This window comes from Vulpes lagopus, chromosome 8 (assembly GCF_018345385.1).
Source record: "Vulpes lagopus strain Blue_001 chromosome 8, ASM1834538v1, whole genome shotgun sequence".
NCBI classification, from domain to species: domain Eukaryota; kingdom Metazoa; phylum Chordata; class Mammalia; order Carnivora; family Canidae; genus Vulpes; species Vulpes lagopus.
The window spans coordinates 121,106,548-121,119,666 of NC_054831.1; the positions used below are offsets into that span (position 1 = coordinate 121,106,548).

Here is a 13,119-nt window from a genome sequence, read left to right on the forward strand (position 1 = left end):
CTGTGGGGGAAGGAGAAGTGTGTTAGTAGGAGGCAAGGGAGGCCTCAGGGGTCTGGAAACATTTTTTTTTTTTTTAAGACTTATTTATTTGTTTTAAAGAGAGAGAATGTGCACAAGTAAGGGAAGGGCAGGGGGAGAGGGAGAGAGAGAATCCCAAGCAGACTCCATGCTGAGGGGCTTAATTTCATAACTCTGAGATCCTGACTTGAGCTGAAATCAAGAGTCGGACACTTAACTGAGCCATCAAGGCACCCCTGTGTATTTTACTATCAGTACACATTTGGGTTGTCTCCAATTTTGCTATATTGTTAGTAAATACTGCTGCTACAAGCATCTTTGTACATATCTCCTGATAACACATGTATACAAATTTTTGTTGAGTATATACCAAGCTCTGGACATGTTTGCACATAGATTTGCATATCTTCAGCTTTCACAGATTACACTAAACTATTTTTTTTAAAGATTTTATTTATTTATTCATAGAGACACACACAGAGAGAGAGGCAGAGACACAGGCAGAGGGAGAAGCAGGCTCCATGCAAGGAGCCCAACGTGGGACTCGATCAAGGGTCTCCAGGATCACGCCCCGGGCTGCAAGCAGCACTAAACCACTGCGCCACCGGGGCTGCCCTACACTAAACTATTAAAAAAAAATTTTTTTTAAAAGTAATCTCTATGTCCAACATGGGGGCTCAAGCTCATAATCCTGAAATCAGTTGTTGCCTGCTCTACTGACTGACCCAGTCAGATGCCCCCATTTATATGTATTGTTTTTTAAGATTTTGTTTATTTACTTGACATAGAGCACAAGCCAGGAGAGGGGAAGGCAGGAGAGAGGCAGGCAGAGGAGCAGGAAGAGAGAGAAGCAGGCTCCCTCCCACTGAGCAGGGAGCCTGATGTGGGACTCAATTCCAGGACCTGGGATCATGACCTGAGCCAAGGGCAGACGCTTAATCAACTGAGCCATCCCAGCACCCCAGTATGTATTCTTTAGTGAACTGTCCAGTGCTTTTGTAGAGTCTTCTACTGAGTTGTCTTTTCTCTTTTTATAGAAGTTTGAAAAAAATATTCTAGATGCAAGAACAATTCTAAAAAATCTTCCCTCCCTCCCAACAGCAAAAACAAAAGAATATTCAAATGCCTAGTCAGAATCAAACACCAAGTGTATAGAGATAGACACATGCTATTTTATTTACAAACTTACCCTGCTCAGAGTCTTCCAACAGAACCCCTCTTTTAACCAGCTCTTCTCTTGGTTTTCGCATAGATATTTTTCGCTCTAAAACTAATATTAAATTGGAAAACAGCACTCAGAAATGTGGCAATTAAAGGTTAATTTTAAGCATTCTAACCCAATAGGTAAAAGAACAAAGTGGTTCGATTTTCTATACTCTGGAACAGGAAAGCTAACTTCAAATTTAAAAACTAAATTTCTTTCATAGCCTACGTTATTGGGAGAGCAGCATTTCCAAAAGGAACTACTCATATAATTTTAGCTCTTTTTTCATTGGCATTTTAATAATAAGGTATCTATGGGTGAACTTTTTCTGAAAGTGGTCAGAGTAGAAAACTACCATTTAGGAACTCCACTCACTCACTACCTGATAAACTTTAATCCCATCAAAATAGCAATCTGGGATGAGGTTATCATATATAAGGCTTAAGTGAGTGACCACTTGGTTTTATTTCTAAAGACTGAATTCCCTCTTCAAATAGCAGGTTATAGAAGCTCGGGAAGAGAATGAGAAAGGTAGTTCTAAAATAAGAAACCCATTAACCCAGAACATATATTTAAATCTTAATATCTCACCTTCTGAGGTCTCTTTGAATTTATCACTACTTTTTTTTTTCCGCCATTTCCAGGGCTTGAAGATCTTGCCAAAGCCTGAGAACTTGCTCTTCCTTTTGGTGGGAGGCGTTGTGTCTCCTGCTTCCACACTGTCCATGACCATGCCTGGGTCTGCAGTGGGGTGGCTTGCTTCTTCTGTAGTATGGTGAAAGGCACATAGGGAAAAGAACAGCCAATTTATTATTTCAGCATAATCTCTAAAAGGTCCCTTCCCCTCTCTTCCTGTGGTAGTTGGAAAGGATCAGAGCAATGATAAACAATCATGCAGACAGATTCCTTGACATCACATGGACACCAAACATCAAAATCCGGAGAAGATAAATTACTAAGAGGGAAAAGGAACCAAAACCAAGCTGATGTCATTTTAGGACAAAAATTCAATGAGATGATCATAACCAGCTTAAAATCTCTTAAAGGCGCATACACACACAAATGTGGATGTCTTCAATATGCATGAGATCTTGCCCCAGAGTGGCTCACTGCTGTTGCCATTCTCATCCTTTTGGCATGGGGCAGGCCTTCCCCGACTAACATTACTGCCTCTGGTATCATGAAATAGGGAGATCCATCTTTAGTGGGTGAGTCATCATACTCTACTAAACGTTGCTCTCTCCTTACCCTCCTCTTTCAGGTCATTTATAGTTCAGAAGGGTAACACATTAAGTGTTAACACTTTACATGCATCGGTTTTTCAGATTATTTTTGCTCTCACAAGACCCTAAGTTTGGAGCACTGGAGGGAGCCTGGGGCTGGGGCATTACAGAGAGTGCTTTAAAATGAAATCGTTTTGGAAAGTAGAGCTGGGATTCCAGTTTGCTTATCACAATAATACTTTAGGGACAATCATGATCTTAAGGATATGATGAAAAAACATAACTGACATGGTATATGTGCGGGACTGAAATGAAAGGCCATGAAATCTCTCATAATGACCACACATGCAGGGTTTAGTTAGTTAGCTTTAGTGGCAGATAAAGGAGCAGCCAAGACTGGGCCAAAAATAATAATAATAAAAAATAAATAAATAAAAGCAGGAAAGCAACAAAAAAAAGCAGGAAGGCAACACAATACAGCTTTGCACTCCACCTACTGTCCCAGGGTTCTCTGGAGAAGTCTAGAGGAGAAGAAAAAAAGAGTCATGTGGAATAACCGTCCTGGAATTAAAGCGGAACCTTTACTTTACAGAAATACATCAAGGACCACATACTATACTATGACATGCAATAAGTTAACATGTTTATTGTGCACAATTTTCTCATCTGAGGCAAATAACTCCTTTTTTGGGGAGGGGCAAAGTGGGCATAATATATGCACTAAAAGTTTCTTTTAAAACTATAGTTTTTCATAAAAGAAAATACATAATTGACAAGCATGTATTATTTTTTTTTAAGAAAGACTTGCCAAATTCAACCTTTTTTCAGTTGATAGACATGAATCTTGGGAAGCCTGTTGATGAAAGTCAGATTTACACAACTGTAATTATCAGAGTGACTGCAGCAGTGACTGCTGGACGCGTTATTTTGCTGTATATTGATGACTTAGGCAAAACAGGGTTCTGGTTACTGAAGTGCAACAGATGGAGACGAGAGGACAATGACTCTTTTCTTCCTACTTGGATGATTTACTTGAACACATCCTGGGCCTCAACTACTTTATTTTATTTTATTTATTTATTTAAGATTTTATTTATTTACTCATGAGGAACAGAGAGAGAGGCAGAGACACAGGCAAAGGGAGAAGCAGGCTCCACGCAGGAGCCTGATGCAGGACTCAATCCTGGGTCTCCAAGATTGCACCCTGGGCTGCAGGCGGCGCTAAACCGCTGCGCCACCGGGGCTGCCCGGCCTCAACTACTTTAATTCCTTCCATGAAATGCAAGAGAATTTGGTTATCATAATGACAGACCATATTTTTATAAGTTTACTTGCCAGAGACATCAGAACAACACCTGTCACAACAATTTCCCATCAGTGGTACCCTGGGATAGCCCTTCAGGAGTGGCGCATGGGTGAATACATGAATAAGAGTCAGTGCTTTAAGACAGTATACACCCACTTATGAAATATCAATGAGACCTCAAGACACTTTAGATATATCATATAATATTTAGCATATGTTAATGATAACACTTTCAGAAATGGAGCTAAGCACCATAAGGTGTTCATAGTCACCTTACTTACTGGAAGCAAGGAGGAACTGAAATGTGAAATATCCTGCTAACCCGTCCACTGAATGGACTTTACTCAGTTCCAAATGATACACAGGAAAATGCCTGTTTGATTAAAAGTAATAGGGAAGATAATATAAAAACTCAAAAAACAAAACCAAACCACTAACAATAGAAAGAAGGGTGAGTGCTTTGTGACACTTTTACAAAGAAAAATAGCCAGAAAGCTTTAGGAGTGTTAGGTGAGAATGGATCACAGTCCTGTCTGCCAATTCCCTCAATGAGATTCAGCAAGTCTAGCTTGCTGCCAGTATCTTGCCAGGTATCTAACCTAACCACTTTCTAAAGCCAAACTTCGGTCATCCCTTTTAATTTTTTACTGAAAAATTAATAATTAATTAATTATTAAATTAATTAAATTAATTTTAATTTTTTATTTAGGTATCCCCTTTCTCTTGTACATCCAAAACAATAAAATCATGGTATCCTTTTTTTTAAATATTTTTAAAATTTTCATTTATTTATGATAGTCACAGAGAGAGAGAGAGAGGGGCAGAGACACAGGCAGAGGGAGAGGCAGGCTCCATGCACCAGGAGCCCGATGTGGGATTCGATCCGGGGTCTCCAGGATCGCGCCCTGGGCCAAAGGCCGGCGCCAAACCGCTACGCCACCCAGGGATCCCCATGGTATCCTTTCAAACATATTCATGTCTACTGGCATTTGAGCTCAAGGTAAATTCAGTTAATGTTCAAAAGTACAGTATGTGTGGAAAATACCAACAGCTATGATAAAAATGACTGTCTGCCATCACATCTATTGCTAAGAATAGCCCTCCTCTTTCTTTGTGTAAAGAAAGTTACTGAATATAGTCGCTAAATACCAAAACCAGAGACAACAGCTACTTATCCTCTGATGTTTATGCAAATATGCTTAATTTTCATGTTTATAAAACTTTTTTTTTTTTTTTTAGTTTTCGAGACAGAATGCATAGGCGCGTGAGGGAGGGCTAGGAATAGGGGCAAAGGGAGAAGGAGAGAGCATCTTGAGCGTGGAGCACGTCACAGGGATCCATCTCATGACGAGATCCTGACCTGAGCCTGAGTTGGACACTGAACTGACTGAGCCATCCAGGCATCCCCAAGTTTATAAAACTTTTAGAAGAGGATATGCCTCTTGACTCATGCAGTGGGGGATTCGGTCACAACCAACCCTGACCTGGTTATTACCCAAATTCATTCATTCTTATATATTCTCATATATTCTCATATTTTCCACATTCCTCACCTCCATAGGACAGACATTATTACAGTAAATCCTAATCTGTTCAAATGTTTGATATTAGCCTGGTTGCCTTTTCAAAATACAGAATCTACAGGTAGCAGGACCTAGGAATATAGTTTTAAAAATCTTCACAAGTGACTCTTATGATCGATCAGTCAGGTTTGTTAAATCCAATCCCAGGTTATTATCTGCAAACCTCATGTTCAAAGAGACAGAGGCAGACTGTTCTCTGTAACCTAATTTTTTGTTGAAGAAAAACAAACTAGAAAATCATGGCACCATTTCAGTGTTTCCTACTTAGGTATTCCTTTTTTTTTTTTTTTTCCCCTACTTAGGTATTCCTACACAAAACCTATAAGGGTCTTTCCTGAGCCTCTTAGCCTCAGATATAGCTTAAATTAAAACAGAAAAACAATTTAAAAAGCTTGCAGTTGGGATCCCTGGGTGGCACAGCGGTTTGGCGCCTGCCTTTGGCCCAGGGCGCGATCCTGGAGACCCGGGATCGAATCCCACATCAGGGTCCCGGTGCATGGAGCCTGCTTCTCCCTCCGCCTGTGTGTCTGCCTCTCTCTCTCTCTCTCTGTGACTATCATAAATAAATAAAAAATTAAAAATAAAATAAAAAGCTTGCAGTTATTCTTCTTCCAAATTGTTTTTTTCTTTTTTAAAGATTTTATTTATTTATTCATGAGACACACACACACACACACACACACACACACACACACACACACAGAAACACAGGCAGAGAGAGAAGCAGGCTCCATGCAGGGAGCCCAATGTCGGACTCCATCCCAGGACTCCAGGATCACCACCTGGGCCGAAGGTGGTGCTAAACCGCTGAGCCATCCAGGGATCCCCTCTTCCAAATTGTTAATGTACACCTGGAAACATGGTATATTGTGCAGTTGAGGATAGTGTCTACATCTGCCAATGAAGTCAAGTCGTTTAATCACATTGTACAAAATCGTTAACATCCTTTCTGACTGGTTAGCTTTTTCTGTCAATTACTGAGAGGTATGTTAACAACTCTACATATAATAATGGATATATTTCTTTCTCTTTTTAGTTCTTTTTTTTTTAATTTTTTTTAAATTTATTTATGATAGAGAGAGAGAGAGGCAGAGACACAGGCAGAGGGAGAAGCAGGCTCCATGCACCGGGAGCCCGATGTGGGATTCGATCCCAGGTCTCCAGGATCACGCCCGGGGCCAAAGGCAGGCGCTAAACCGCTGCGCCGCCCAGGGATCCCTCTCTTTTTAGTTCTATTAACTTTTTAAAAGATTTTATTTATTTATTCAACACACACACACACACACACACACACACACACACAGGCAGAGACACAGGCAGAGACACAGGCAGAGACACAGGCAGAGGGAGAAGCAGGCTCCATGCAGGGAGCCCGATGTGGAACTTGATCTCGGGACTCCAGGAACACGTCCTCGGCCAAAGGCAGGCACTAAACTGCTGAGCCACCCAAGCATCCCAGTTCTATTAATTTTTTGCTTTAAATACCATAAAGCTATGTCTTGGGTATATATAAATTTAGAGTTATTACATCTTTCCCTTAAATTACCCTTTTATCATTATGAAATTCCCTGTGTCAGTATAATAACACTTTTGCCTTAACTTTGTTTTTCTATCTATTTTGACAATTGTTATCCTTGAGTGTTTAGTCCACTTATACATATATTTTTTTTAAATTTTTATTTATTTATGATAGTCACACAGGGAGAGAGAGAGAGAGGCAGAGACACAGGCAGAGGGAGAAGCAGGCTCCATGCACCGGAAGCCCGATGTGGGATTCGATCCCAGGTCTCCAGGATCGCGCCCTGGGCCAAAGGCAGGCGCCAAACCGCTGCGCCACCCAGGGATCCCTAGTCCACTTATATTTTTTACTGATGCTTTGCTACTTATTTTCTATTGGTCTGATTTGTGTCTGTGCATCCTTGACTTACTACAATACATTGTTAGTACTTTACTTAATAATGCAAGAATTTGGGCAGCCCCGGTGGCGCAGCGGTTTGTTGCTGCCTGCAGCCTGCGGTGTGATCCTGGAGAACCGGGATCAAGTCCCACATCGGGCTCCCTGCATGGAGCCTGCTTCTACCTCTCCCTGTGTCTCTGCCTCTCTGTGTGTGTGTCTATGAATAAATAAATAAAATCTTTAAAAAAAAGTAATGCAAGAATCTTACAACATTTCAACCCATTTATACTGTTATATTTTATTTCAATATACACATAACAATAAACCACAGCAAACATTATTATTGTTGTTCTCACAAATGATAGTCTTTTATATTTCCTACAAATTTGCTTTCTCAGGCACTCTATTTCTGTAATCTTGTGCTTACAATTAGGATAATTTTATATCATCATTTTTGAAGGATATTTTCACTGGGTATAGTATTTTCTGTCAGGAGTTGAGTTTTTTTGTTTGTTTATTGCAGCCCTTTATAAGTGTCATTTAATTGGCTTTTTTTCTCCCCTTAGACTGCTTTTCTTTGTATATTTCATTCTTTTGATGCTTTCTCTTTGAGTGTAAGTGATATAGGTGGGATTCAAGTCCAAGTCTCTGACTTTAAAAGTCTACAACCCTTTCAATCATACTGCCTTTATTTATTTTTTTTTCATACTGCCTTTAGAATAAAGATTAAGCTGAAATCTTACAAGTCTTTTCAACATCTGGTTTCATTCATCAACAAAAGTTTAGAGAATATAATGTAGTAAACTGGCACATTACATGTTTAGTTCTTACAACAATCTGATGATTGGGATTAATCTCTATTTTAAAGATCTAATTTATTTGAGAGAGAGAGAGAGAGAACACCAGTGGGGGGTGGGGTGCAGAAGGAGAGAGAGCACAGAGTCCAATGCAGGGCTTGATCCCATGACCAGGAAGAGATCATGAATCCAGCCGAAATCAAGAGTCAGATGCTCAACTGACTGAGCCATCGGGGTGCCCTAATCTCTATTTTACATAATTTAACAAGTTTGGTATTCATCTCAAATATTGCTCCCTACCAAAATTTATGAAGGGTAGAAAGTCTAAAAATTAAGTTTCTTACTGAAGCCTCCTTAAAAACAAATTTGCCATCCCAATATAATTACTTCAAATTTCAACAGGTACTTTATCAATTATTTCTCTTATAAGTCATTACTTTGTATTTTAAGTTGGATATAGCAATCAACTTTTATGATTTAGATCAGTATTACACATTATTTTTATCAGATTACTGATTTTTTTTATTTATCAACTATATTCTGTATTTAGAGTCTTTCTTCACTGACTACTGTGCACCATAATTCTTTAGATCTTGCTTTGAGACAGATTCTTCATGCTTTGATAGGATATGTGGGAGAGTGAGGTAGGACTCGAAGTCACACTCTCAGGTATGGGACTAGTCTGGGAGTGCTCTGGAAACTCCACTTTTAGCTATTAGTCAAGAGCAACACCCATAACTGATTAAAATAAAGAGTTGATAAAGTTCTTCCCACACACTCTTTGCTTAGCTGCCTGCTAAAATAAACAAATTCTGAATCAAGGGAGTGTTCTCCTGGGTGAAAGTTATCAGAAAAAGACTAAAGGGAAGCAGATTGGGATCCCTGGGTGGCGCAGCGGTTTGGCGCCTGCCTTTGGCCCGGGCGCGATCCTGGAGACCCGGGATCGAATCCCAGAATCCCACGTCGGGCTCCCAGTGCATGGAGCCTGCTTCTCCCTCTGCCTGTGTCTCTGCCTCTCTCTCTACCTCTCTGTGACTATCATAAATAAATAAAAATTAAAAAAAAAAAAGGGAAGCAGATTAATTATTCCTAATGAAAAGGGAAAGAAACAAATCATCTTGTCTTTTCCCCTGATAGCCATTATCTTGACATCAGAGGAAAATCACAAAAACTTGATTCCATCAAATGTCCTACACACGAAGGGTGAAATCTTCAAGTAATTAAATGATATTGAGGAGGCAGCCAGTCAAACTTTCCTTTTTTAAGTCCAAAAGTACTTTTAAGAAGAGAAGGTAGTGGACTGAAAATAAACTATGGTAAAATTCCCTGACAAGACCTATTCTGCAGTCTGCTTAAATCCAAATTTGAAGAGCCTAGGTATTAGTCCCCCATTACCAAATTCTATTCGAGCACATATTCTTTGTTATCGGACTAGGTATTATTTATAACTAGAATGGTGGCCAAAGCTATGTACATGTTTTTTTCAAATTTTCATTCAAACTCTGTGTAAAATATGTTTTTTTGTCTAATTTTGTCTAATAAAAGCCTAAAATATGACACATTTACACAAAAGTTTAGGAAACTCCACTTTAGAAGATGGAAAGTGCCCAAAAATGTTTTTTTTCTGATAGTGTTATTTGAGGTGATACATAACTGGGAAAATCTTAAATATACAATAGATATATGAATAAACTGAAAAATTTATATAAAATAATATATAATCACTAAAACTAAGTTTCTAGAATAATTAATAATCTTAGGTTAAAAAAGAACATAAATCTATATGTAAATAATAACTATCACATTATATATTTTGCTGGTAGGATTATGGGAAATTTGTGTTTTTTTTCTCTCTAGCTTCATATATACATATATTTTTTTCTTTTTTGCAACGAACATGTATGGCTTTTGTGATTAGAAGAAAACCAAATTTACTTTTTACAATGGGAAGTGGGAGCTTTCAAAATAATAAATAAGGTCCAGCATATACATAAATACACAAAAGAAAATAATTCTCCCTATATACTATGTCCCTATAAAAATGAATTCTTTCTCACATGAAAGTCACAGTCTGAAACCACTCAAGGATAAATTTCCTTGGTATTTGGAATAGTAATAATACATGTTAAAATGAGTAGATCTGGATTACCCAAATAATACTTTCTATTCTCACATACTTTTAAGCATATCACCACTGTTTGCCATGAGCACGATTTTGTGCAAAAGGAGTTACAGACCAAATTTAATGATGATCTAAATTCATCAGGTATAAACTTTTCAGCTGTAGAATGTATGCATAAATCTGTGATAGCAGTAGCTGACCAGATCTAATGAAGCCACAAATCTCTGTAGCATTCTTAGATCCATTAAAGTTGATACACTGGTTCAGGTTTCTTACTATGAAGTTTTGTCTGACAGGAAGGAAAATTCAGTTGCATTGCTTGGAAAACTGAAATAGAAAGAGAAACTGACAGATGAAAAAATTATACAAAGAAAAAGTATATTTAGGAATCCAGAAATCATCCCTTTTTAAAATGTTTTTAAAAGATTTTATTTATTTAGTGTGTGGGCAGGGCAGAGGAGAAGGAGAGAGATTTCAAGCAGATTCCAGGCTAAGCCTGAATTGCAGGGATCTCATGGCCCCGAGATCACAACCTAAGCCAAAAATAAGAGTCAAAAATAAAAAAGAGTCAGAAACTCAACTGACTGAGCCACCCAAGTGGAATTAAAGGAGCCCCCTCCTTTAAACTTTTTAATGATATAATTACACCTCAAATTTATTCTGTATTCATAAATAAAGGGCTGAGAGAAATGAATTTGAAGCTATTCCATTTATTCATTCATTCATTCATTCATTCATTCATTCATTCATGAGAGACACACAGAGAGAGGCAGAGACACAGGCAGAGGAAAAAGCAGGCTCCATGCAGGGATCCCAATGTGGGACTCAATCCCGGGACTCCAGGATCACGCCCCGGGCTGAAGGCAGGCCCGAAACTGCTGAGCCACCCAGGGATCCCCTTGAAGTTGTTCCTAAGATAATTTGCACATCAACCATTTATTCTCAACAGCTCTGATTTTATGATCATTTCCCTCCATTTCCAATTTGAACAGAAAAAAATAATAGGCTTCGAGTCACATTTAAATACTTCATTGTTTCTGCTTAAACTAGTTATAGAATTTAAAATGGCCCTATGGCTCCATTCTATTTTCCATGAGAGCCAAAGAAAGACCTCTGTTTGTCAGAACACCAAGGGTACGATGCTGGCTATAGTTTTAGGATTGTACGTTCTAAAGAAAACACCTTTTTCTTTGAGTCACGCAGCTGCAGCCCACTAGAAAGGCATGTCTTGGTGTTTCTTGGAGGTAGTAGATGTTGGGAGAGGAAGATAACTAACCAAATTATAGTTTGGAGTTTCTGATTTGAGTAGTACTCTGACACTATGCCCTGGTATTTAAGGTGCTAACTCCCTCACTCAAGTTGTAGCACCTCAAATTTCATAGGCTTGTTTCTTATACCATGTATTATTATGCAGAGTTCTAGTATCTTCTTTTTCAACTCTCAGGTTTTTCCTAGTCAACATTTAATTCAGGTTTTTTAGTTCCAGTTTTCAGAACTTTAAAGTTTCAGAACTTTAAAGTTTCAGAACTTTAAAATCTTTAAAAATATTTTATTTATGTATTTGAGAGAATGAGAGAGAGCACTTGAGAACATTAGCAGGAGGAAGGGCAGAGTGAGAAGCAGATTCTCCATTGAGCAGGGAGTCGGGGGTGATTTTTAAATGTACAATGTTATTAAAAATTATGTAACACTTTTTATCTTCAGCTAAGTATTCATGAGCTATTAGCTGTAGTTACATATATCTCTATTACTTACTAGAGATAAGAATAAAACACGTTAAATAAGCCTGAGGTCAAAGTGTTCCTTTTAAAATCTGATTATAACCAATTCTTAAGGATTTTTAAAGATTTTATTTATTTATTTATTTATTTACTTACTTACTTATGAGAGAGAGAGAGAGAGAGAGAGAGAGAGAGAGAGAGAGAATGTGAGTGGGAGTGAGGAGCAGAGGGAGGGACAAACAGACTGCACTGAGTGCAAGCCCAACTGGGAGCTCAATCTCACAACCCTGAGATCATGACCTAAGCTGAAATCCCGAGTCAGATGCCTAACCAACCACCACCACCCAGGAGCTCTTATAATCAATTCTTAATCATTTTTGGAAGGCAAGGTAAGACACAGGCAACTGGAATCAATAGAAAACTTAGTTTTCAACACAGCCTTCACTACCCTCTCCTCTTCATTAGGTGTGGTAATAAGCAACAAAATTATTGGGTCTCAGTTCCACCTCTCTTTCTTGTACCTTACTAAGTTTAAAAAAAATCTAAACTTTTTAAAAGATTTTATTCATTCACGAGAGACACACAGAGAGGCAGAGGACACAGGCAGAGGGAGAAGCAGGCTTCATGGAGGGAGTCCGATGCAGGACTCGATCCCGGGGCCCTGGGATCATGCCCGGAGCCAAAGGCAGACGCTCAACCGCTGAGTCACCCAAGCGTCCCACATCTTGTGTTTATACAAGTATTTTCACAGCATCAAAATTTTGTAAATGGAGAACATTAATTTGTGGTACTTACTATAGCACTTACTCATTTTTGCCTTCTGATAAAAGAGGATTATTATTGGATTTAAAGAGCTGTTTTAGAAAACTACAACAAAAGTACAGAAGGCAAAAGCTGCCACAAATGAACAAAGCAGGCTTTGTCTAGCACACGCCCACAACTTCCCTCGGAAATACTGCTAAATTCTGACCTTCAGGAAATAGAACTGGACAAAATGCTGCAGAAGATAGAAGGTCTCTCTGTATCTGCAGGGACAGTTAGGTCTGGGATTCCAACTCTGGTAAAATAGTTTTCTGATCATAATCATGACTGTATCAAGATGTCTCCAAGTGCCCTTGGCAACTTGATGTGTCCTTTTTTTTAAATAAGAATTCCAAGTTGAGAGTAAGGTTTTATAGTGAAGTGCCAGAAAACAATATATTCTCTCATGGAAAAAAGGCTTTAAACTTTCCCAAGTTCTCCTGCAAA

The 13,119-nt window shown here is 38.7% G+C and overlaps 1 protein-coding gene across 11 annotated transcripts in view; it reads right to left on the reverse strand.

Moving 5' to 3' along the window:
- Positions 1 to 13,119, reverse strand: part of PHACTR4 (phosphatase and actin regulator 4) — a 104,710-nt gene that overhangs the window by 35,179 nt on the left and 56,412 nt on the right. For 5 of the 11 annotated variants that reach the window (XM_041765953.1, XM_041765952.1, XM_041765954.1 and 2 more), the window contains 2 exons: positions 1,814 to 1,987; positions 1,208 to 1,288 (listed from right to left, as the gene is read on the reverse strand). In XM_041765953.1, the coding sequence (XP_041621887.1) occupies positions 1,208 to 1,288; positions 1,814 to 1,987 (255 nt within the window). Of the gene's footprint in view, positions 1 to 1,207; positions 1,289 to 1,813; positions 1,988 to 2,938; positions 2,967 to 13,119 lie in introns of all 11 variants that reach the window. The other 6 variants (XM_041765947.1, XM_041765946.1, XM_041765956.1 and 3 more) reach the window with 2 other exon arrangements.